The 22,610-nt window shown below is 40.9% G+C and overlaps 1 protein-coding gene across 1 annotated transcript in view; it reads left to right on the top strand.

The window, feature by feature from the left end:
* HFM1 (helicase for meiosis 1) overlaps nt 1–22,610 on the top strand; it is a 236,775-nt gene that overhangs the window by 142,686 nt on the left and 71,479 nt on the right. The window contains exons 23-27 of the mRNA XM_088444870.1: nt 9,340–9,387; nt 10,779–10,876; nt 10,946–11,077; nt 12,955–13,040; nt 18,457–18,540. Coding sequence (XP_088300996.1) covers nt 9,340–9,387; nt 10,779–10,876; nt 10,946–11,077; nt 12,955–13,040; nt 18,457–18,540 — 448 coding nt within the window. The remainder of the gene's footprint in view (nt 1–9,339; nt 9,388–10,778; nt 10,877–10,945; nt 11,078–12,954; nt 13,041–18,456; nt 18,541–22,610) is intronic.

Raw genomic sequence — 22,610 nt, 5'->3', positions numbered from 1 at the left:
ATGCACGTAAAGACGCTCGGCGCTACCGAGTCACACTGAGCTCCCGCGTTGTGTGGCTCAACTTGTAGCGCATGTAGGATAGATGTTTGTGGGCACATCTGTATATTGGCCGATCCATTGATCACCCAATATATCTTGTGTGAGTTGGCCAGGGTGTACCAGCAATACGTCTGTGAATGACGTCGTTCACAGACATATCGCGTTGGCTGTGCTGCACAGCCGATGCCCAATATATCTGCAGATACATTGGGGCATCGTGGTGTGTGTACGGGAGGTCAGCCACCCGCCCGTAAACTTGCAGTAGTGGCCTTGGGAAGGGGTGCGCACCATGCACCCCGGCCAGCGGGACCCGTGGCCAGAAGACAGATGATGGTTGTTCAGTGTATTCACTCAATCTGCAGATATATATGTAAGGTGTGTATCCAGCTTTAGCCTACCATTAGCAAGCTACCAAAACTTATTAACCCCCCACTAAACATGCAGCTGTACGTTAAACTGTTCTATAGCCTTGGGGTGTAAGGTCCATCCTGCACATGAGGGTGCCCTCTGTTTTCATCCTAAGTAGGGATGTGCGCTGACCCCCGTGCTTTGGTTTTGGATTTGTATCTCCTTCGTGTTTTGGATCTGAATTTGGTTTGGCAAAACTGCCCTTGCGTGTTTTGGTTTTGGATCTGTATTTTTTTTCTAAAAAATCATAAAAACAGCTAAAATCACATACAGTAATTTGGGCCTGTTTTTGTTCCTACAGTATTATTAACCTCAATAACATTAATTTCCACTCATTTTCAGTCAATTTTGACCACCTCACAGCTCATAATATTGATTTAATCAGGTTTAGGCCAAAAAGGTTGCATCCAACTAGCTGGCTTACTAAGCTAAGCGACAGCAGTGGGCTGCACTAACATGTGGCAGTTTAGCTTCCAACATGGCACAGAGTGGTACTGCATTGGTAGACAGGATGGCAGTTTAATAAACTATGCGACCCCATAGGAAGTTTAAAAACCAAGAATGTTTTCATTAATCAAGAACTAGGTCAGAGGCCCGAGGGAGTTGAAATATGTTTAAGCACTAAAGTCACGGAAAGGACGGAAGGATTGATTCATTTTTAATTCATTTATTTTAATGTTTTGATTTTTTTTTGTAAATTATGAGAGAAGATCAGTTCGTGAAATACATTTTTGATCTGGAGGAGGTTTTTCATACAACTAATAGAAATGCGGTGGCCTTGTGGAGGTGCTGCTAGTACACACTGTAAACAGATGTTTACTTTGTGATCAGGGAGGTAGTTAGGGATAATGGGACCAAGACTTGATGTTTACATCAGAGGAAAGCAGCCTGTAGCTGTCCAGCTGAACTAGAACTCCCAGCATCTGTGATCTTTGCCGGGCCTACTGGAAGTTATTTGTCAACAACAGGTGGTGTGCCTCAGTTTACCTCAGCCTGCTTTATGCACTGTATGTAATTTCTGGTAATATTTAGCATTCAGTAACCGCATGTAGAGGTTTTTAGCAGCTGTGGCTGTTCAACTTCCAACATGGCACATCAGGAAACAAATGTTTTTATTATTCAAAAGGCCTGAGGGAGTTGGAGTATGTTAGAAAAAATTAATTAGTGACCTCCAAAATGCTATTGTAAACACTGTCTACTTTACCACAGATATGTGGAAAAGCGGAACAAAGCAAACGCAAGATTACATGACTGTAACAACTCACTGGGTCGGTGTATCGCCTTCAGCGGCACCAGCAGCATCTAAGAAACAGCAGCTCATTCAGAGGAAGGCTACTCTGTGTATCACCGGTTTCACTAAGAGGCATACCACTGACAACCTTTTAGAAAAACTCAGGGACGTCATTGCAAAATGGCTTTCCCCGCTTGGACTCTCCACAGGATTCATAATTTCTGACAATGCCACCAATATTGTGAGATCATTACAGCTGGGTGAATTCCAACATGTACTATATTTTTGTCACGCAATCAACTTGGTGGTGCAAATTTTTTTAAAAATTATAGGGCTGTGCAGAAGATGCTCTCTCTGGCCCGAAAAATTTCTGGACATTTTCGCCATTTAGCAGGCGCATGTAGAAGTTTGCAGCATCTGCAAGAAATGTTGAATTTGCCCTGCCATCAGCTGAAGCAAGAGGTAGTTTACAAGGTGGAACTCCACTCGTTATATGCTTCAGCGGATGGAGGAGCAGCAAAAAGCCATCCAAAGATACACAGCGAACTATGACATAGGAAGAGGAGGGGCAATGCACCTTAATTCAAGCTCAGTGAAAAATACTATCCGTGTTGTGCAAAGTGCTGAAACCCTTCGAAGTAGTCACCTGTGAAGTGAGTTCAGATACTGCCAGATTGAGTCAGGTAATTCCTCTAATTAGACTGTTGGAAAAGCAACTTGAGAAACTGAAGGAGCTAAAACAAAGTGATTCTGCAAATTACGTTGGACTTGTAGATCAAGTCCTTTATTCGCTTCACCAGGAACCAAGGGTTGTCAGGACCTTACAATCTGATCAGTACATTTTGGCGACTGTGCTCGATCCTATGTTTAAGTCTTCTCAACAGACACAGATCTGAAGAGATGCAAAGACCTGTAGGTAAGCAAGTTGTCAGCTCAAGTGGCACATGATGCAGTGATGGCTCCTCCTTCAGTTTCTCCAGCAAGTGCAGCTGCCAAGGAAAAACTAAACTTTCCCAAAAGATCCACTGGTGATGCAGGTGAGTCAACACAACCAAGTTTTGACATCTGGTCACATCTAAAAGAATTGCCTGCAATTAAATTAAATGAGACCTCTACCGTGACTCCATCTGATATGGTCAACATTCAAAGAATGGTTGAAGACTAATTTTAATTATAGCGTCCAAATAGGCATGTCAGACAGTCCGTTTGAATACTGACAGGAAAAAAAGGCAATTTGGAGGCCCTTGCACAAACTAGCTTTGCTTTACTAGAGCTGCCCACCCTCCAATGTGTACTCCGAAAGAGTTTTCAACACAGCCGGGAACCTTGTCAGCGATCAGGGTAGGAGGCTACTTCCTCAAAAAGATGATGTCCATCAAAATTAGCTACAAATTCCACGAGGTAGACCTCGTCCAATTACGTCCAAAAATTACAGAGGCACCTGTGATTGTGGATTCCAGCGGGGACGAATTAATATCGTGTGAAGGATGATGATGTAGACACTGATGAGGGTGAGGAATCAGATGATGATGGCGACAATATCTTGCCTCTGTAAAGCCGGTTTGTGCATGTAGAGATCATTGCCAGCAATGTCAGCTGCCCATTGGTAGCTTGTCTTCTTGGGGCCCAAACAAACCAATCGCTTCATGATTGAGGATATTGTTGATGAAGGTGTTGGTGATAAAGATGCCAGGTGCTTGGATCTAGCAGAGAGAAGGGAGCTAGCTGACGCTGGACGGATGGATGCGCTGCAAATGACGTAACAAAGAGGAGGTTCCTAGATGGTTAAGGTTCCTACCTTTACTTATGCTTTACAAAGGTTACAGATGACTTGACAATTGTTGTCTGGACTTGGGTAGAAATAATTCCACACATAAGAAGAGGTGGATTTTTTTGTCTTACGCCCAGACATATTATCATGGGAAACAACTGTTTATCCCACTGGTGCATGATTTACACAAACAACATCCTCATCAACAACATCCTCATCGTCAACATCCTTATTAGCATCAGCTACACAAATATCCTCCTCATTCTGGTGCACTTCCACAGAAGCATCCTCGATTTCTATGTCAGGGTGTTCACTTGTGCTTAAATCATCATAAGAGGCAGAACCACCAGTCATAAATAAAGGCCAATGTCTTTGCCTTTCCTTGCCACTTCATGTGGTGAAAGGCATATTGCCAATTGTATGTCTTTCTGCAGCTAACTTTACCTTTGATGTTTTTTTCTTTACCACTGTAAAAGATTGGTTCTTTGATTTTAGATGCCCTGACTTAAGCCCTATATGCCCTTGGGCATCGGCTTTAGTAGATGATGTAGACGGATTAGTATTGTCATGACTGGTGGCACTGGCAGCAGCTCCAGCACTAGTATGTGGTTCCTGCTCTCCTCTCAACTGCTCATTCTCCATATCAACAAACACTAATGAAGAGGGGTACATCACACATGTCAATTTGTACCAATTTTAAATATTACACTGAGTAATCAATGAACTACAGTATCACAATATTTTTTTTACTAAGAAAATAATAACACATTGCGCTACCACTTACAGTGTCACAATATTTTTTATGAGTAATACACTGCACTAACACAGTGTCATAAGATTTTTTATGAGTAAAACACTGCGCTACCTCTTACAGTGTCACAACATTTTTTATGAGAAAAACACTGCACTAACACTTAGTGTCACAACATTTTTTATGAATTAGAAAAGAATAACACACTGCGCTACCACTTAGTGTCACACTATTTTTTATGAATAGGAAAAGAATAACACACCTTGCTACTACTTACAGTGTCACAATAATTTTTATGAGTAAAACACAGCGCTACCACTTACTATATCACAAGATTATGAATAAGAAAAGAATAACACACTGCGCTTCCACTTACAATGTCACAAGTTTTTTATGAGTAAAACACTGCGCTACCACTTAGTGTAACAAGATTTTTTATGCGTAAAACACTGCGCTACCACTAACAGAGCCACAAGATTTTTTTATGAATAAGAAAACAATAATACACTGCGCTACCACTTACAGTGTCACAATATTTTTTATGAGTAATACACTGCACTAACACAGTGTCATAAGATTTTTTATGAGTAAAACACTGCGCTACCTCTTACAGTGTCACAACATTTTTTATGAGAAAAACACTGCACTAACACTTAGTGTCACAACATTTTTTATGAATTAGAAAAGAATAACACACTGCGCTACCACTTAGTGTCACACTATTTTTTATGAATAGGAAAAGAATAACACACCTTGCTACTACTTACAGTGTCACAATAATTTTTATGAGTAAAACACAGCGCTACCACTTACTATATCACAAGATTATGAATAAGAAAAGAATAACACACTGCGCTTCCACTTACAATGTCACAATTTTTTTATGAGTAAAACACTGCGCTACCACTTAGTGTAACAAGATTTTTTATGCGTAAAACACTGCGCTACCACTAACAGAGCCACAAGATTTTTTTATGAATAAGAAAACAATAATACACTGCGCTACCACTTACAGTGTCACAAGATTTTTTATGAGTAAAACACTGCGCTACCACTTACAGTGTCACAATATTTTTTATGAATAAGAATAACACACTAGTGTCACAATAAGTGGATGATAAACTGCGGTCTGGCAGGCAATGTCACCGAGCAATAATAGCACACACACAAAATACTGAAAAAAAAATATTATTTTTTTTTGTGGAATGCTAATATTATTTAATTTCTATTTTTTTTTTACACTGGGGAAGAGCACCCCTGGACGAGGCAGCAGCCCTTGATGAACAACACAGCACCCTTTTATGGACAACAAAGCACACCTGTGGAGTGCAGAAGGACCACCTGCAGAGTCACAAATACGTGGATGATAAAGTGCGGTCTGGCCGGCAGTGTCACCAAACAATAATAGCGTAGCTAGCACACACAAAACAAAAAAAAGAGATTTTTTCTTTTTTGTGGAATGATAATTACAGGTTGAGTTTCCCATATCCAAATATTCCGAAATACGAATTTTTTTGGCATGACTCAGATAATGAAACCTTTGATTTTTAATGGCTCAATGTACACAAACTTTGTCTAAGGCACAAATTATTAAAAATATTGTACAAAATTACCTTCAGGCTGTGTGTATAAGGTGTATATGAAACATAAATGAATTTCATTTCTGTACACAAACTTTGTTTGAGCCATAAAATTATTGAAAATATTGTATAGAATTACCTGTAGGCTGTGTGTATAAGGTGTATATAACACACAAATGCATTCTGTGTGTATATTTGGGTCCTATTCCCAACATATTTCATTATGGTATTCAATTATTCCAAAATACGGAATATTCCGTTATCCAAAATACCCCTGGTCCCAAGCATTTTGGATATGGGAGACTCAACCTGTATTAATTTTAATTAACTTTTTATTTTTTTTACACTGAGGAAGAGCACCCCTGGATTGACAGAGCACTCTTGGACAACACCGCACCCCTTTATGTACTGCAGCCCTAACCCCTTGATGGACAGGACAACACAGCAGCACCCCGTTATCTACTACAGCCCCCCTTTTTATACTGCAGCCCCAGGCCCTTTATGGACAACACAACTGCAGCCATCCCAGCCCCTTGATTAACAGGACAACAGTGACACAGCAGCGCCTCCCCTTTATGTACTGCAGCCCCAGCCTGACAACACTGCACCCTTGAGCAGACAGAGCACATCTGTTCTCTGGACCTGATTCAGAGCCGGACGCTATTTGCGTATGGTCGTTCCAAAAAAGGGGCCGGCTATTTAAATTGAGCGCTCGCTCTTTGCAGTTTGTTCACGCCTCTATGTCTGAGGGAGCGACCAAAAAATGCGCTCGCTATTTTGTAAAGACGCCCCTTTGCCGTTCGCAACACACGTCATCTCCGGTATTTATTAGATTAATCGTGTACACCGAAAGGCATCTAAACTGCTCGCAGTGCTTGTGGTAGGTTTTTCTTACCGATATCACTGCGAGCAGTTCAGGTTAAAAGACAACCAAGTGACGTGGTCGATGACGCTCCTTTACTAATTATGCACTCCCATTAAACACCCTTTTGACCGTTTGGCACTCCTGCGTTCGGAATCTCCACTCTCCCGTTTTCAAGCACCTTCCCCTGTTACCACCCACAAACGGTACATTCTGTCAATCAAATTAGCAGCCGCTCGCTGTTTTGCGAGCGCACGATTTCCGACCGTAATGACTGGTTTGCGCATGCGCATTACGACCCATATGCATGCACAGTTGTGCGAACATTGCTCAGAGCGAACGAGCGGCCGCTTACGAGCGGCTCTGAATCAGGCCCTCTGTACACTATCCACAGCCGGAGTGAAAATTACGCCGATCACCGGAACCTTTATAGAATCCAAAACCTGCGAGAATCCGACAGCAGGATGATGACGTTTTCCCTCATTTTGGATTCCGAGTTAAGCGGGAAACCCGAGCAAGACTCGGATCCCCTATGTTCGGGTGGGTTCGGTTCTCGGAGAACCAGACCCGCTCATCTCTAATCCTAATATGTAATAGTATTTGATTTTGACTTCTCACCATATTACATTACTTTGCTTATTACAGTCACTGCTGCTAGGTTTATTGGCAATATATCTAATAAATAACTGTCACTTTATTTACATTCTTCTCTCTGTCCATTCCCTGTGGTTGTGTCACTTGCACTTTTATTACTTCTCTTGTCACCATAGCTCACTAACACCACTTTTTTCACCTTGTCATTCTACACATATATACTGTACTTGTGGACCAATTGTTTTATATTAGAAAATTTCCTTGCTCAATAAATGATAAAAAAATATATATTCATTGAATTTATTTTTGTCAAAACAATACATATTTTTTATATAATCTGTAAAATCCATTGCACATAATGAGTTACACATAAAAGCCCCTTTTTATGCAAAATTTAGTTACAGACCATTTAATCTGAGGTTTACCTATATTGGTTGATTAATCATTACTATCTTCTTAGTAGTTTTTGGGATTTTCTTTTATATTTATTGACATTATAATAAAAAGTATATTGGTCTGGGAAAAAAAATTATGGGCTATGCTATTGTTAACATGATGTAGCTATGCTTGAAACATATATTTGTATATATTTTATAGTACACAGAAATGTATTTGTCTGTTGACTTAAGTATATAATATTTGTATGTAAGTTATACAGACTAATTACGCCACACCAGTTGCTACGGATCATGTGACACCGCTCACTGTGGGTTAATGTGCTAGGGCCCTGGACTTTCCTGGCTCAACCGTGTGTAAGTTTTTCATATACCCAAGAGCAAAGTATTTCTCTTAATGCTTCTGGGATATATGAGAGCCTCACACACTGCTGTGTCTCTGAGTCACTTACAGAACTTGACAGGGCCCTGTGGCATCATGGAGAAGTTACATGATCAGCAAGGGCTACAGAGTAGATTTATTGTAGCTTGAGGTGGGACGTGAATATGTAAATGTTTCTTTGTTATTTTTTTTTTTATTACTAATCTAACTGTACTATAAGAAAGGCATAGCCAGATAGATGGCACCGCCGACGGTCCAGTAAGTCTGTTATGGGTGCAGGGTGTGAGGCCTCTCTTGACTCAAATGCCTGGGTGCACCACACACTCTGCACCCATTATAGATACCCATTGCCCCTACACTAATTTATTACAGGTATTTTAAGTTATCTTTTATATCCACTTATTGGCCATGAAACTCTTCAGTGCAGCCACCTACTTGGGGGATGAGGTTTTCTGTTTTCTGTTTCTACACCACCATACCATCAAACTGACAGTTGTTGGGCCAATCACAGTTCTTGAAAAGGGTGTGGATTAGATAAAAATAAGTCAGGTTTTTGTGGTTATGGGCAGGATGTAGGCAACTAAGCAGCTGGGTTTATTTTGTTTTAATTCTTCATGTCACTGTTGGCAGCTATCCACTACGAGAGTTAAGTGAGAGGTGGTTCATCAGTGAGGACTGAGGCCCTGATTCAGAGCCGGACGCTCTGACAGAGCACTCGCTCTGAATCACGGCGCCTTTTTTTTTGTTTATGGAGCGGCCTCCTGGCCACTCGCATTGCTGTGGGTTGCCTCCCACAGCTAATGCGAGCAGCCAGGATGATGGTCGCGATGGTCAAGACCATCGCGACCATCGGGCTTGCGACGAGACCCTTGTGGTAGGGTCTCGTGGCCGCAAGCCCCAGAGAGCTTTCGGCTCAAACAGAGCCGAAAGCTCTCCCACTGACATCACTTGTGATGTCAGTGGGGCCGCCCCCAAACAGTAGGCGTTCTCATGGGAACGCCTCCGTCTGGGCAGCCACCCCCCAGCCCGCCCACCAAAGGGGGCGTGCTGTCACTCAACATCGACAGCACGCCCCCTTTGGTGCGAGACCCGGAGCGACGGATTGCCCGTCGCTATCCGGGTCTCGCGCATGTGCACGATGGAGCCGGCTTCGTCGTGCGCATGCGCTGTGGGCCACCATCGACCCGGTTGCGAGCGCTCAGTGCTTGCGACCGGGTCTGAATCAGGCCCAGAGAGAGGGATAATGCTCCTATAATTTATAGTAGGGTGTTGTACATTATCATTATAATGTCAGCATTACACTGATTAACAAGATTTCTTATGTAGGTTTCCAATGGAAGGGAAGATCAAATCCAGAGAAATGAAAGTGAACTGGTAAGCAAAGCATATTTTATTTACCACTGTGATTCTAGTTATTGAATTATGGTTCCCAATTTGCAAAAAGTGGGCATAATATTTTAGCAGAAAAACATATAGAATTTTTTACTGCGCTATGCACTGTTGGATTCTCAAATTGAAAACTCTATATACGGTTTGCTGTCTGTTTAATTAAACAGGAGGCTTTAAATAAAATAAATCTGATGTTTTAATACAATGAAATCCACAAATAAACACTAATACTTGCAATCAAATGTACATAAATAGAATCAATCATATAAAAAATGTCAATAATATATAGAAATGCAGAGATCATATATCTCTCTAACTTCGATGCATTGATGAGAGAGTGTGACTTGATACTATATCACTGAGGTTTCTACAGCACCCAGGCACCTGAGATTGTTTCACAGCACATTACCACCTGCCGCACGCTATTTTGGAGGATCTCTGCAAGGTGACAGATGCCGATTCATCCTGTGAGCTTACCGCCAGCCGACACACAGCTACTGCTCCACTAGCAGCATTGGTCTCCGGCTGCACGGCAGTTGGCTCCATCCAGCCGCGGTATCACAGCGTCCAGACGGGCTGAGCTGGGACGGACATCAGTGTTATCACAGATTTACAGGGGTGAGATACTCCAGTTGTCTATATTCACCTATACATTCTCCAGCGTGACTGCATTTCACACTGGGACGCCAGTAGTGATTGCAATTCAAGCAGTGGAATTGAGCTGCCTCACCATTGGAAACAAATTTGTTACATTTATAGCCACATTGGTGCAGGAGTGAAACATTAGAACGCTGTTCTGTAGAAACCTCAGTGATATAGTATCAAGTCACACTCTCTCATCAATGCATCGAAGTTAGAGAGATATATGATCTCTGCATTTCTATATATTATTGACATTTTTTTATATGATTGATTCTATTTATGTACATTTGATTGCAAGTATTAGTGTTTATTTGTGGATTTCATTGTATTAAAACATCAGATTTATTTTATTTAAAGCCTCCTGTTTAATTAAACAGACAGCAAACCGTATATATAGAGTTTTCAATTTGAGAATCCAACAGTGCATAGCGCAGTAAAAAATTGTATATGTTTTTCTGTTTTTGTGGAGACCTTTGTCTCTAGGTTTCTGACCAAACCTTTATTACTTGCAGCTGGCACTGATTACAATTAAACAATCTTTGTATTGAGCGCCGGGATATTTGCAGCTTTGACTGCAAATAGTTTTTTCCATAATATTTTAGCAAACAAAAGCTATTTTCTAGATTATTTTAACAGGAAAATGGGAAATAAAAAAGTCCAAAATGTTATGATGTTATGATGATAACTTACATTTACTATACATAATTTTTTTCTTATCCTTTGTTTTCCTGCAGTCTAATACAGGCCCAATTTGGATGTATCCTGGTTCAAGATTTTTCTCTGACACAAGATATGGCAAAGATTTTCAGACATGGCACACGAGTGACCAAATGTATATGTTTTATATTCTTATCAGATCATATATAAATCCATTTGTGTTAACTAATCTATGCATTTGTAGGTCTAGCTGAGTTCCTGGCATTGCAAGAAAAAAAATTCCTTGCATTTCTCAATGCATCAATTCTGGCCAAGTGCTTCAGATGCAAATTATGGGAAAATTCATCACATGTGTCCAAGCAATTGGATAAAATTGGTATGTAGCATTGATAAAAGAGTATTCTATTAGGGGAAAACAGTTAAGTAAAATATCTCTGTGAGTGCTACATGATGGGGCAGTGTCAACCTAAAACTTTATTTCCTCTTCTTTGATGTCATGTACCTAATTGTTTTATAGTTGTACCCGTTTTTACAGTTGAATGGCAAGACGGTGCTTTTTGGATGAGCAGTTATTTGCTAAGGATAATTACCTAATGTGGGCACAAACTGTAGTATCGTTTTGTATGGGACCCTCATATACACTCCTGGACTATCAAACTGGTACTCTGGCCAGATGGCATATTTGTGAACTTTTTAGGATTCAACTTCTCTAGTTATTATTGGCATCAAGGTAGATAGGAAGAGCACTTGTCACCACTTGGGTGGGCTACCTTAACTAAAGCAGCAGTCTGTCTCCCATGTTACAACCATCCCAGTTCCCTGAAATCAAGAGAGCCCAGGCAGGTTGACGTAGATATTGGTGCGTAATCTAGAGTTGCTCTATGGACCCTTTTTCTCTCGATATATGTAACCTATTGATGTGAAATACTTTTCATCTTGTGAGACCAAAATTATGCCCTAAAAAAATCAAGGGGGGCTGGGGGGGATTGTGTATTGTAGATCTTAGCACATCCAGCGGTTTTCTGGTTGGCCAGAGACCACCACCTGCACTGACCAAAGAGAAAGCATCCACTTCACGAAACACCAGTGTATGTGTGGTTTTCCACCCCCCCTACCCACTGTCCTGAGTGAAGAACTAAATTTTCTTTTCCTCTGAAGAGAGAAGTGCCTAGTATGGCTATTCTCTCTGCACTACAAGTACAATGTCTGAATGGAAGGAATGGAGCTGCAGACACAACATTACTGGCCACCCCACCTCCACCAGGTCACTGCCAACTCTGCCCCCCTTTGTGTTAGGGCCAGTCCCGATGCTTCCTGACAGCCAAGGCAGTCCCAACCTTACCCCCTACCTCCCGTACCACAACCCACCACCAGTGATCCTCCCACTCCTCCATCTCACCAGTTGCAAAATAAAAAAGATGTCTTAATAACAAAATAAAAATAAATAATCAGAGCCCTACTGAGGCTCTGATGCAAGTGTTGCTGTTAGACATGACATGCCTAGTAGGAAATCCACCACTGGCTGCATCTATTGATTTTTAGCAAATGGTGCATGTGTTGTGGGCTTCATACACATCTTTATAAATGTAAGCACGATTCAGAGTAGTACAGATCTCAGCTGTTTCTCTACAGACACTGCGTATACACAATTGTCTCCAAATTCAGACAAATTTCATGCATCTAGTGCCTGATTCAGCTTTGGGAATAGAGTAAGATATAGCAAGTAACTGTGAACCAGTACAAACCATGTTGCAATGCAAGGGGCGCAAATACATACATTTTATTTTGCATGTGGGGTACATACTGGCTGCTCTTGCTTGTAGCCCACAAATACTGCACATCTTTATTTTTACACGGCAATTTAGATGTCAGTTTGGACACACTCCTCCCAAATCTAAATCTCTCTGCACATTTTAAATCTGCCTCACCTGCAGTGCAGCATGGTTTCACCAAGATGATCAGTTACGTGCTATATCTTACTTATTCCCAAAGCTGAATCAGGACCCCTAGTATGCAATAGGTAACTGCCTATTATAGTGATTACAGATGACAAGTTATGGTAAGGCACAATATGAATGCAAGGTATTATCCAAATGCTTGCTATACAGATTAGTTGTTATACACTCAATAAATAGATCTAACATCTGTTTGGACAGTGCATGTACTGCAATGAGTTTGTACTGCAATGAGTTTGTACTGCGATAAGTTTGTGTAAACATTTTGCAAACAATGAAAACTTCCAATTACCCACAGGTGTCACACTGGCCAATGCAATGGTAAATGCTGGGCTCACATCATTTAGAAAGATAGAAGATATGAATGCCAGAGAACTGGAACTGGTATGTCAATTTCATTATTTTAAAGTATAATTTACTACTATGACCTGTGGATGGATCTTGTGGGTTTTAGCAAACTATGCATGAATCCGAACCTGCTTATGCAACTTAGAGCAATTGCGGGTGATTTAGAGTCGTATAGAACTTGTTGGATCTCCGCTTAAGGCACGTGGTCGTTAACATGTATGGTAGGTGTGTCGTGGGCATGTAGGTAGAATTGTGGGCTATACATGGTTGAACTTATACTGAGATCCATTCAACTTTAGATGGATCTCTTGCAAAAATGATTGGGCTGGTGCAAATATGTACTGATGATAATGACAGCTACTGTGACAGGCAGGGTAATGGGGGTGCTGCAGTCACACAGGCGAAAAACCTTCCGAGCATGGAAAGCAGCCAAAATTACATGCATATCTGAATCAGGCTAATCTGTTTAATCTGTTCCTAGATATATAGTTTGTATTTTTCTTCAGTTATTGATTTACTGAGAGACACTTTCTCATTGGTATGGCAATGAGGTAAACTGGCCATAAGGAGCTCAGGTTCCTGAATTTCCCCTGCAAATAGCACTCCAGCTGCATGTTACTTCATTTTATTATCTCTGGAATGCTCCTGCGGAAATTTGCCAGACTCTTTTCAAATCTGAGGTAATATTTGGTGGGCATGTACTTGAGATTGTACTGTGCGTGCTATAGAGACATAACCAAACCGTAAAAAAGGTCCAATTCACTTTGTGTAGTAACAACTTTGGACAATTTTGAGGCACAAGAAGAACCCTATATTGTTCTGGCAGAATAAAATGAATACAAAAAATTAGTTTATGTAGATCATATACTGTGCCCATTTTTTTTTTAATTTAGTATAGGATGAGGCCGGTAATAACGGCTCCCACAAAGACTTGTCTGCAGTGAAACCTTTTTAGTACCCTCTCCCCATAGTGGTCATGGACTAAGGTCAAAGGCGGAAGAGCAGAACACTTCCAGGGAATTCTGTGCTATAAGCACATGATGTGTATACATAATTATCATCATAATTGATTGGATTAGCTGCAGCTCCAGCTCCATCTTTCCTCCTGATACTGACAGCTGCAATCCAATAACTGTAGCAGTCCATGGATTGTAGTGCTACATGTGGGAAGCTATATGGAAAAAGTTGATGTTGTCTTGAAATAGAAAACCCTTACCTACTGTATAACTATTTTCTTTATACACTCTCTAGAAAATTGTACATAACACCTCCTTGAAGTTGTTGCCATCTTCAGAGGAGTGAGGGGTGACCTTAATTAGTTCTGTGTATATGGCAGCCCTACTCTTCTGTGTCAATAACACAACATCAGCAGATTTGAACACATCAACACTGAGTTCAAACCCAATGATGTTAGGTTTTTCATGTGTCAGAGAGTTCTGTTCTGTTGCTAGAGCAGGGTTACGGTCTATTGAAAATAACATTTAAAGCCCACTTGGCATTCCCTTTTGCCAGCACTTGTTGTGTTAGACTATATTTGCTGAATATTTACCATGTGTACATGTGTATGTCAAAGGGAGTATTATATAGTCACTGGGTTGCACAGAGGCATGAAGCAAATTGGTGGCACCCCATAAAGGTACTGGAAATGCTTCACGTGGATGCCTATTTTTCTTCTACAAGTTCCCTTAAACCAGTGTTTCCCAAAACATTGCCCACTCCCAATCCAGACATTATGGATATTCCCGCTTCAGCACAAGTGGGTAAATCAAACACATAATACCACCTGTGCTCATGCATAGATATTCTTAGTACCTGTACTGTAAGTGGGCCATGAGCATTGGAAAACACTGCCTTGGAATAACTAGAGCCGACCACTACAGCATGGTAGCTGTTATGTGCCATACTGGAGGACAGTCCTTCCATAAGATTGGTACCCAATCTGGCAGGAAATTGTTTTCTAAAGTCTTTCTATTTAGATACACATGTAAAATGTTGCAGATACAAGTGTGTGAACTCTTTTTCTTTGTCCATTATGTTTGTCTATTTGTATTGAGCCTCATTTAACGTAATGGTTATCTGCCTTTGATTTGAAGATGGCTGAATATGCATTCTTTTACATCCAATAAGTTCATACACACCCCTTAACCACAAACAGTATTTCTGACATCCAAGCTTCCGTCACCCAATAAACCCTAATTCAACATGCCACACAATGACTGCATAACCACCCCAACAAATTAACCTGCAGCAATCTACAAAGACATGGAAAATATACTCATCATACCTCCACATACAGCTGAAAATCTTTCCTCCATTGGTCAGTGAAAAGTCTCTGACTCATCCAGCTCAGACAGCGACCAATACACAGTAACATCACAAGCCTTTCACCTCATGCCTTGCAGAACAAACTGCTAAACATGGCCCCATAAGAAACAGACTTAGTTTGGTGGTCCACCAAGAGGATCATTATCTCCATTTTCTCTGTTGGAGCGAAGGCACCCAGCTCCTTCCCCAGGGACCACTGGGTCTCTCACGGGAGATCATGTGACCTCATTAGGGAACAACATTTACACATCATCATAAAGATTCATAATTTAATGCTATATATATATATTTTATATATATATATATATATATATATAAAATATAAATATATATATATATATATATATATATATATATATATATATATACCTTGATAAAAGAGTCGGTCGGGCTCTGAAACGTTGGTGTTAAATATATGAGATATTTCTTCAAATTCCGGAGTGCCGCCTTTGTCTTTCTTATAATGGACGTGTGATGTTTTATTTAAGCCTAGTAAAACGTCCAGACAGACCCATTGTTGCGGGTATAAATTCGGTCACAGCTCATATATCAGAGTATGTAGAAATCTTTAAATATTTAAAAATTAATATGTTAAAAATTAAGAGTCATATGTAAAGGATACCACTGCCATATTACAAAAACTAGAAGGTTTGATTTCCAATGGGCCACTAGATGTGCAATCACTCTATACATCAGTAGTACATGAAAAACTAATAGAATCATGTATAGAGTTCATGCTATTAGATCCAGACTTAGTTCAAGAACATAGGAATTTTATTTGTCAGTTGATGGATTTTATACAGAAGCATAAGTATTTTAACTTTTTAGAGGAATTCTACCTATAAATATGCGGTACCACTGTGTGGACAGTACTTGCACCCAGTTTTGCAAATTTGCATATGCGCAGCTGGGAAATGAAGAACATATATAACAACAATACTTTTGTTGAGAATATGGGGCCTGATTCTGACCCGTTCGCGAGCACATAGCGCTCGCAAGCGAGTCGATAGTGGCACAATGCGCACGTGCGAGCCCTGGAGCGAGTGAAATCTTCACTCGCTCCGGAGCTCGCAGCCAAACGGGGCAGCTGTTGATGTTGATCGACAGCTCGCCCCATTTTGTAGGTGGGTAGGGGGGGTGGCTGAACAAACGGAGGCATTCCCGAAGGAACGCCTGACGTTTGTGGGCGGTCCTACTGACATCACTTGTGATGTCAATAGTGGACTTCCGGCTCTATTAGAGCTGGAAGTCCACTTGGCATTGTGAGTGCTGAGACCCTACCACAAGGGTCTCCTCGCAATGCCGATGGTCGCGATAATCACTACCATCGCTATGCCGCTCGCACAAGCTGTGGGTGGTCACCCACAGCTGTGCGAGCGGCCTGGAGGCCAGGATGTAAAAAAATAGGGACACCCTGATTCAGAGCGAGCGCACGCAAATAGCGTGCGCTTCTGAATCACGCCCATAGTCCTCTATTAAAGCTATATAGACGACATCTTAATCATTTGGAGAGGCGAGGAGGGGGTTTTATACAGATTTTATTCAATTTATAGGAAATAATACATACAACCTGGCATTTACATATAAACTCCATAATAAGGAAATAGAATATCAGGATCTGGTATTAATAGCAAAAGTAAACATGATAGAAACTAAGAATTATATCAAAAAGGTAGATAGAAATAGCTACCTACATTATAAGAGTGGCCATCTGAAAAGTTAGAAAACGAACATTCCATACTCTCAGTTCTGTAGGATAAAAAGAAATTGTAGCAGTCAAGATACATGTAAAGAACAATTGGATATCTATGCCTCCAGGTTTTTAGATAGCGCTTATCTCCAATCTCATTAACCAGGCAAAAGAAAGAACCAACTCCACACATAGACCAGATCTTCTGGATTACAAGAATAAACATTGACATACTTAGAAAGAAAATCTGAGTTTTGTTACTTCATTTAATGAGAGAGATAGAAAGATTTAAAAAAAACTCATTAAATAAACACTGGAAAGTCCTACAGATGGATCCAATCCTTAACTAAATATTATCCCCAAAACCAGAGATTGAATTCAGAAAAGCCAGGAACCTCAAAGAAATCTTAGCCCCCAGTATGCTGAATACTGTTCCCAGTAACAATAACACAGGGTGGCTGGTTAAAAGGTATTGAGCATGTCACATTGAGAAATAGGGGTGGTGACAGAGATAACAAACTGGCTAAACGTGAAATGTATTGGATTTAAACATGCTAGACACTTTAGCTCCGAATGGTATGAATGAGGGTTACGAAATTGCTCCTTTTTTTGTGATGTAATCATCTTATTCCTCTTATGTATTTTTAACCATTTTTATGAATACTTTGGGTTCATTTACTGTATTTGTCTGTGGTGTTCATAGTTTTTCACAAATATTGTTATATAATTATTTTTAACATAGCTATCCCCTTTTTATTTTGTTAATAATAGGGTCTTGCATTTTGAAATTATTTATTTATTTGTTCAATATTTATTGATGCACTTTAATATATTGAAAATGTATGCATTTTGTGTACTGAATGGCATTGACAGTGAGCTATAACAAAATGGCGCTGTCTCTTGTGGTCTAATGTGGAATATATAACAAAAAAAAGGGCCGCCGCACCTTCATGTTAATGGGTTCATGCCATTCCTGTTACTAGAGGCAAAACGTTCCTCTAATGAGCTATGGCCTTTAGGTATAACTACTGTACATCGCCTGGTATCTTATTATTGCAACGTTCATCTTCCCCACGCAGACGCGGACAGAGACCCTGTATGGTAAGCAGCGGCAATTGTTGTTGTTACCGCATTGCTTACCCCCGTGCATGCACGGCCAGCGGCATTCTGTTAGTGCAGTGATGCCATTGCAAACCTTGTGCATGCGTGGTGCACAGCTCGTGACGCCGATAGAATGGCGGGAGCGCGCCGGTGCATGCTTTGATGATGTCATTAATTTGGCATTGGTGTAAATAACTCCCTACCCCCTGCTTCTGTGACTTTATTACTACATATGCCTAGAGTGCCGCACCTCCTTGGTATATACAGTATATATATAGTTTATATATCTATTTTATCAATATTATATACTTGTATCAATATTATATACTTTTTCAGATTGTGAACAGACACCCTCCATTTGGAAATCAAATAAAAGAATCTGTGTCATATATTCCAAAATATGAACTTGGCTTTGAGCAGGTGTGCCATTAAAACACTTAAATGTTTTCTGTGATATAAGTAGTATTGTATATTAAATTAACTTTTACAAATTAATTAAAGAAGTAAACTAATGTCTTTCCTCCTTCTTTTCCTTCTTATTCTGTTGCCTGAGGCCTCATCTGAAATAGCGTCCTTCACATTTATTATGCAGTCTACAATAAAAGTATAAATACGAGTAGTTTAAGACAAATTCTTTAGGGCAGAGTTAATTCTCTACAATATACTACACATCACTGTATATTACAGTAGCCAAATCTTGCTAATTTTGTATATACAATACTGTGCAAAAGTTATAGGCAGGTTTGGAAAAAATGCTTTCAAAAATAGGAGTGTTAAAGGTTTCTTTTTATCAATTAACAAAATGCAAAGTGAATTAACAGAAGAGAAATCTAAATCAAATCAATATTTGGTGTGACCACCCTTTGCCTTCAAACAACAGGAACCGGTGTCTGAATAATTCTGAATAAGTATTTGGAGGTGTGTAGGTAAAGCTGGCAGGCCTGGGGAGACCTCCTGGCGTGTGAACAGATGTCTCCCTGTCCGGGAATCAAACCAGATCTTGGCAGAGAGATGCCGGATCATATCTACTAGACCACCAGGGACTTTGGTGTTGGTGACAGGATGATTTATGTAGCAGTGAAGAGTGTAGCGGTATATTAACCAGGCTGATACTGGGTTATTACTTGATGAAATAAATAGCACTCTTCTTACTTGGTGACGGTAATCCAGGATGTTTGAGTGTCAAAACTTGGCAGACTCAAACTGGGATACTTACCTTCCTTTAATTTAGACGGAGAAACGCGTTAAGGATTTTTATATAGCTGCCTTATCTTCCACTGGATCTGCAAGACTGTGAACTTATAATCCTGCACTCTGTCTACACCCCCCAAGTGAATAGGAGTCAAGTTACCGGAGCAAGTAGCGTTCCTGCTATCACCGCTGCCCGGAGACTACCAACTTCAGTTAGATTGAGTCAATTAAGGAGCGTGACTCTTTACCCGCTATCAGGCAACCACAGCTTACACAAGGTAAAGACTGGACCAGCAATACCCCAGTCAGTTACTGGGAGGAAGCTGGGGATCTACACCGGGACATCTATATTCCTTTACTGCTGATGATATAGCCAATTTAATGGGACTTCAATCCTCTAGACAATTATAAGCTCCTTTATATATCCACTTGGACATGGGTGATTACCTCTAAGATTTTCATATATGATTGACATTTTCATTAACCCTAAACATCTGTCGATATGTATCTTATTCACAGTGGAATTAATGTAATTTAAACCTTTTTATTTCTCTTGATATTTTAATTAGCCAAGTGCTAGTTTATTGGTTTTATAGTTATTAATAAACAACCTTTGAATTTATATGTGCTCTTGTTAATTGTGCCCCCTTTGATATATCATTTTGACATATCTTGTTTGTTTAGCTGTTCCAATTGTAACTTCAGATACAATACTGGGAGGCTGCTTTATTTAATACAGATAGTCTGTATCATTCTTGATTGCGCCTAGTATAATTTGTTTCAAACTGGGTTGTTGCTGTAGTCCAGGATCTGGGAGCACTCGGATGATGATAGGACATGATACAGACTGAACACCGGAATGGATGGTAGCTGTAGATAATCAGGAATGGAACCAGGGAAGCAGGAATGGATTGGTATTACCTGTGCAGTCAGAGGTAAACTTTGCACTGGTGTTAAGCTGGACCAACAAACGCCCCCACCTGGAATTTAACTGCTGAGGTACACAGAGTGATGGAGCCATGTGGAATCAAACAGCCAACCACAGCTGACAGTGTTTAACAGATGATGATGTATAAACTCTGTATGTATTCTCACAGGAACGTGGAGGCGTAAGTCCACTTAGTGCATAGAGAAATGAGATCTACCAGCTTCGAAGGATGGTCAAGGGTTGCTAACTCGACTTTGATTTTTTTCAGAAAGTCCATGCCAGAATGTTGCTTACAAGGGCTTCCTCATTCCACCGTAATTCAGATGCAATAGTCTGGAATTGTACCACATACTGACCCATAGTTTTATTGCCCTGGCATAGCCGTAGTATGTCCATAGATGCTGATGTAGATCTTCCAGGGTCGTCAAATAGCCTATGGAAAGTGGCAATAAAGTCATTATAGGAAGATAGTAGTGGGACAGATCTCTCCTATAATGGGTATACCCAATACAGGGCTGGACCAGATGGCAGATACAATATAGGCAACTTTAGCTTTGTCTGATGGAAAGTTGGTAGGTTGCAGAGTAAAATTAACATCACATTGGTTCAGGAACCCATGGCATAACTTGAGACTCCCTTCAAGATGGGTGGAAAGGTGAAGTCTGGATGCAGGAGCAATAGATGATGCAGGATGGGTAGAGACGACAGGTAGTTTTGAATTTTATCCTGACGGGTGGAGATTTCCTGTAAGCATTGTGGCAGCTGGTGACTTGTTACCTCCAGACTCTCCAGACATCCTGCAATATTGCTTAGTAGCTCTGCTACTAGACGAATACCTTCGGCCATATCCATTTGGCCAGTACAAACTCCTGCTTGTGTTTGTTTATGGAACCGGTGTTAGGAAAAGTCTGAATAAGTAGTTGGAGGTATGTAGGTAAAGCTAGCAGGCCTGAGGAGACCTCCTGGCAACAGATGCCTCCCTGACCGGGAATCGAACTCGGGTCTTGCAGAGAGATGCCGGATCGGTGTTGGTGACAGGAATTATGTATGTAGTAGTGAAGAGTGTAGCAGTTTATTAACCAAGCTGATACTGGATTATTACTTGATGAAACAAATAGCACTATTCTTACTTGGTAACTAATCCAGGACGCTTGAGTGTCAAAACTTGGCAGGCGTATTAACCAGGCTCAAACTGGGTTGTCCCTGTAATCCAGGATCTGGGAGCACTCAGATGATGATAGGACTGGATACAGACCGAACACCAGAATGGATGGTAGCTGTAGATAATCAGGAACTAGGGAAGCAGGAAAAGATTGGTATTACCTGTGCAGTCAGAGGTAAGCTTTGCACAGGTGTAGAGCTGGATTAGCATACAGGAGCAGGCTGAAATTACCTGTGCAGCTACAGATAAAGTATGCACAGATGTAGAGCAACATTAGGAGTTTGTGAAGCAAATGGAATCAAAACTGCACCAGCAGGATAACATACAAATGCAACAGGAGCACAGTTATAGCTTCACTCAGTAGGGCTGAGCTAGACATTGTACTGCCGATGTCTGGGAACCAGAAGCTAGAATAAATACCTCAGGGTCAGCCAGGATTGGCTGAGGAGTGGCAGGTGATACCGGCTGGCTTAGGATGGCCAATAATTGGCTGGATCGCGGTCAGGTGATCTGAACAGCAGTACTCCATGTTTGGTTGGCTGGACCTGGCCTAGTAGGCCGAAAACATTGAAGCCTGTGTCCCTTGGGAACAATAGTGGACGCATGTACCATGTTCAGAGAGCAAGTCAGCAGGCGACAGAAGCGTTAAGTGACCCAGTGGAAGGGGTAACAAACCCTTGTTGTGGAGTGGCCTCAGGACATATCTTTGGTTTCTGGAAATGTTGCATGAAAACTAGAAACAAGACGAGGTGCATTAACATCGTTGGCACTGACCCAGGATCTCTCCTTCAAGGCCGTATCCTGTCCAATGGATCAGATATTGGAGTTTCCCATAATGACATAGAGAATCGACAATGTTCTCAACTTCAAACTCTCGCTGAGTCTTAACTGGAGGAGCCTTGGGAAGCGAAGTCTGGAACCTGTTGAGACAAGAGGTTTGAGGAGAAACACATGAAAGGAATTGGGAATTTAAGTGATGAGGGAAGTTGTAAATGATAAGCTGTCACAGATGTAGAGATTTGAGGCTGTGTTCCCTGGCTGGGTCCTGGATCAGGATTGGTAGACTCAACTGCAAGTTGGAAACTACTAGGTTGAATGTAATTTCTGCACATAGGTTTGGGTACTGGGTTGGTCCGGAGAGGAACTGGACTCCAAGGGTATATATTGGAGGTCGGCTGGATACCGGGTAGGACCAGTGGGTAACTGGAC

This window comes from Taudactylus pleione, unplaced genomic scaffold, assembly GCF_031769625.1.
Source record: "Taudactylus pleione unplaced genomic scaffold, aTauple2 ptg000373l, whole genome shotgun sequence".
Classification (NCBI taxonomy): Eukaryota; Metazoa; Chordata; class Amphibia; order Anura; family Myobatrachidae; genus Taudactylus; species Taudactylus pleione.
The sequence above is the reverse complement of the archived record's forward strand: the minus strand, read 5'-3'. Positions and strand labels throughout refer to the sequence as shown.